The sequence below is a fragment of the Olea europaea genome, chromosome 17, assembly GCF_002742605.1.
Source record: "Olea europaea var. sylvestris chromosome 17, O_europaea_v1, whole genome shotgun sequence".
Classification (NCBI taxonomy): Eukaryota; Viridiplantae; Streptophyta; class Magnoliopsida; order Lamiales; family Oleaceae; genus Olea; species Olea europaea.
Window position 1 is genome coordinate 17,699,099 of NC_036253.1, and position 4,114 is coordinate 17,703,212.

At 37.1% G+C, this 4,114-nt stretch overlaps 1 protein-coding gene and 1 pseudogene across 1 annotated transcript; one reads left to right on the forward strand and one right to left on the reverse strand.

Moving 5' to 3' along the window:
* The window catches only part of LOC111365678, a 35,637-nt pseudogene extending 33,008 nt beyond the window's left edge, over positions 1 to 2,629 (forward strand).
* Positions 2,630 to 2,702: 73 nt separating this feature from the next.
* LOC111365304 (triphosphate tunel metalloenzyme 3-like) lies at positions 2,703 to 3,562 on the reverse strand. The gene has a single exon (XM_022985746.1). It carries the CDS (start codon positions 3,412 to 3,414, stop codon positions 2,806 to 2,808), a length of 609 nt encoding a protein of 202 aa, XP_022841514.1. The 5' UTR covers positions 3,415 to 3,562; the 3' UTR covers positions 2,703 to 2,805.
* Between the last annotated feature and the right edge of the window lie 552 nt (positions 3,563 to 4,114).

Below are 4,114 nucleotides of genomic sequence, written 5' to 3' on the forward strand. Positions count from 1 at the left end.
TCGTTCTTTGGGTTATCTGATTTGGGGATCCTCCAATTGGGCTTCACTCCTTGGGCCGTTCGATTTGGGCTGAATTTTTATGTGTCAACACTTTCTCATATTTTTAACTACACGGTCTTCCATAAAATAATATTATATGTAAATCAAAAACTTTTCCTTCTTTTTCAACCGCTCATTTTTCAAAAAAAAACACTACATCCATTTTGATTTCAAAAAATGGGGGCCAAACAGGGGCCTAAGTCAAAGTCGTCAATCAATTTTAACCACACATTTTTTTATGTGTGTATTTAACATATTTAGTTACTAAAGCTAGCAAAGTGTAAATTTTTATGTTTGTGTATGCCCTTATGGATAACTACACTGAGCAGATGATATACTTCCACTCTTCACCTCATTCAACTACTTCTGCTCTCCTACAACAATGCCCATGAATGCTTCCTTTTTCTCGTGCCAATTGCTTCTCTTCTCCTTTTTCTTTTATCTTCCTGCCACAAGGATGCCCATAATGTCAAAAGTACTAGTTTTGCTGCGTTTTGAGAGAGAGAAGTTCTGAAATGATTAGTCTCAAATGGCAACATTTCTTGGGTGATACTATATCTCTCATGTTTTTCATGTTCATGTCCTTCCTTTCAAAGAGAAATATTTTACATATTTTACTCATTTTCGATTTTTTTTCCCTTGCTGCCTATTCACTCTAACACAAACTTGTATATTGCCTTTTTTCAATTAGAATGGCACGATATAGGAAATCTCAGGATTCTTTAGTCTTACGTTAATCATTTTGCGATGAAACATTTATTTTTTACATGTGAGTTTACCACTAGTTTTAAAATGCATGCTTTTGTGTTATTTTTTCAAAGTTTAATTAGTACTTGATACAGAATTGAAAGTGCTGTTGAAGCCATACACGCGGTGGAAGATCATGCTGGCCACAACCACGGCCATTATCACGGTCACCGCCATAATCATGATCATGAACTTGGCCATTAACATGGTAATTCCAGTTTTTAATTTTTTTCCTGGTAGTAGAAGACGGTACAAGTTACTGTTTGACTTTATCAATATATGCACATGACTATGTTTATTGTCCTGGCTCTATGTAATTGCATTTGTGATTTGTGAAGATGATTATTGCTACCTCAACTGTTGATAATAGAAATCGAATCAACAAATTTGTTTCACCTATCCAGGATTTTCATTTCCGAAACTCACTAGTTTTGATGCTCAAACTGAAGCAAGAGAAATGGTTATTTGGAAGGGAGATATTTGAATTTGCATGCTTATCTTCTTTTATGTGGGAGTATTTATAGATTTCCTTCGGGCCTTGCGGTGATTCAGTTGTTTCGAATAAATGATAGATGATGACTTCTTATTGGCTAGCTTGTCTTAGTAATGGCTCTTAGTTTGCCCATCTCGAGCGAGCCTTTTTTCGCTCTTTTTCTCCCTTTACGTCATTTATGCCTTACAAGTAGAGAGTAAGGTTCGTGGAGTGTATTTCCTAGTTCCACATAACCTATAGCTTGCCGAAATTTTTTCCATTCATTCAGTAAAGTCTTTGGTACTAAAGTTTGCCTTGTCCAAAAGGAAAAAATGGTCAATTCTAGGTTCGATTGATATTAGCTTTCTGATCACACTCCCCATTCTCCCTCCTGTGCTTAATTGTCAGGAGAGATGAGGGACAGAGTAAAAATAGCGTAACGAGAGAAACCAAATATTTTAGAACACAGCCCTCCTCCCCCCTCTCTTTTTCTCTCCATGTCTTGTGTACAAACATTTGGCATTATAATAATTTTGCCCACTGCTTGGCTTTCAACTATGCATTCTAAAATTTTTAGTTGTTTAAAGTATATAAAGATATAGTCTTTTTGAAATCTGATACAGAACATCACGACAATCACCATTCCCATGATCATACTCATGACCCTGGCGTTTCTTCAGTCAGCATAGTTTGTGAAGGGAGCTTGGATTTCGAAAAGGTTAGGTTTACATTGATGCTTCTTAGATATTGTCATTATGGTTCAACCTAATGTGGAAATCATATTCTTCATTAAGACAGTCATATTGGGTTAAGATAGAAAATTGTTTGTCCATCATATTTGATGAAACATGTGGCTAGGTATGCTGTTATTAGAAAGGAGCGAGGACATATATCGAATGAAAGGTCTTCTATCAGTTGATGGAATGAACGAGAGATTTGTTTTTCAGGTAATTGGATTCTTTGAAGCTCTACATTTAGCTGTTTTGAAGAAAATAGTAAATCATCATCGTATGATTACTCTTTCCCAGTAGGAGTTTTCTCATTGAAGATGGAAGAAATGAAAATCGAGAGATTGCCAGAGGATTTCTCCTCTTAAAACATAATTACTAGAATCATGAAAAATGAAGTTTTTTAAACTGAAAAAAGTTTCTAGCTATTTAATGATTTTAATCAGCTGCCTTTTAACGTAACAGGGACTGCATGATATTCCACGGTTCACCAGACAGGTTGTGGCGTCCAGACGAGCCCAGGATAAACAAGATTGTGTTCATTGGAAAGAACTTGGACAAAGAGGAATTAGAGGAGGGCTTTAAGGCGTGTTTATTGTAACTCGATCATCAGCGGAAGAAATTCTTGGTGTCTTTGTTTTCCAGTTATAATTCCAGTTTTTTATGTTATAAAGGTTTCATTATCATTAGCCAAAAGAATTGTGTTGTGGCAGAACTTATGAGAAGGAGAAACATTACTCATGAATTACTTAGAAGTATACATTAAAAAGTTACGTATTTTAATCACTTGCTTATTTGCACAGTACAATACAGAGTACTTCACAGAGGCAATTTTCCAGATCGAAAAATTGCAAACTTGGAGACCTCTGAATACTTGTAGTGAATCCCGTTGCTATTCAACAATTCCTCGAGCAAATTCTTAGCAACTTCAGGCTCGGAGCTTTCACATTCAATTTCGTAACACGTACCAAATCCATAATGCGTTTCATCAAGTTCCAATTTCAGTCCATTCCATTCATAAATTGCTCTCACATTCCTGAATCCCCCTAAACACACAAGCCCATTATCCTTCACATTGTATTCTTCCTTCACTCTTCGGATTATATCCGACGAACTGATGAGCAATAGCCTCCAGGGTTCAGCCACGCATTGGCGGGCAATTGCGGGGTCAATGGGTTCTTCCTGCTCCTCGATGCGGCTGATGCCGCCGGAGATAATCGGCTTGGCTTTGATAGAGAGGACGGAGTGAGAATCAAGGTCATAGAAGCGGAGGCGGAGTACAGCGAGGTTGGAGGAGAGCTCGGCGTTGGTGCCGTCGAAAAAGACGTTTTCCTGGAAATGGGTCTTGCGGTGGTGGGGGGAGAGGATGGTGGAGAGGCGCTGGTGGGAAGTGGAATCTGGTAGACGGAGCTTTACTTCAACTTCCATTCGGTGGCTGTTGGCGGCGTAGGGCGGAGGTGAGTGGGTGAGATATTGGTGGTGGCCGTTGAATGAGTTATCAATAGGAAGAAGAAATGGAATATAAGCCGTCTACGGCAGTGGTAGGATTTGGATTTGGATTTGGATTTGGATGGGGTCCTGTAGATCGGCCCGTACCTGGAAATTCACTTTAGAAAACTATTTAGAGAAAATTACACAACCTACACTATTTTCAATAAATATTCAATTTTTTAACATTTAACTAATTTTTAAATAAAAAATACTGTAATGTAAGAAGTAAAAATGATAATCTTAAAATAACTTATTTCCTAATTCTTATTCAAATTACCAACTACTATCACTCCTCTAAATACGTCACATTGACAACTCAATTATCACAAAAGAATGCTCAATAATAGTTCATTCATATATTAGAAAATTCCAATTCAAAACTTTGCCTCTAGGAAAATTCCCCATTTTAACCTATAGATCAACCTTTTTCATACTATCATCTCGTTTTAATCCTAATTTTCTATCGTGCCTCAACGACATCTAATCTCTTGATCAAGTTCATTAACTTGTGATTCCCTATGTCTCAAAATGCTTCATTCAAATTCAAGCAATTAGGAATTTTATTCTCTTCCCTCTACATGTAATGTAATTTTGAAAGCTTCAAATCATCCATTTGTGAAATCAAGGTCACAGCCTG

Coding starts and splice junctions, on each gene's coding strand:
- LOC111365304 (XM_022985746.1), bottom strand. CDS start 3,414: ATGGAAGTTGAAGTAAAGCTCCGTCTACCAGATTCCACTTCCCACCAG.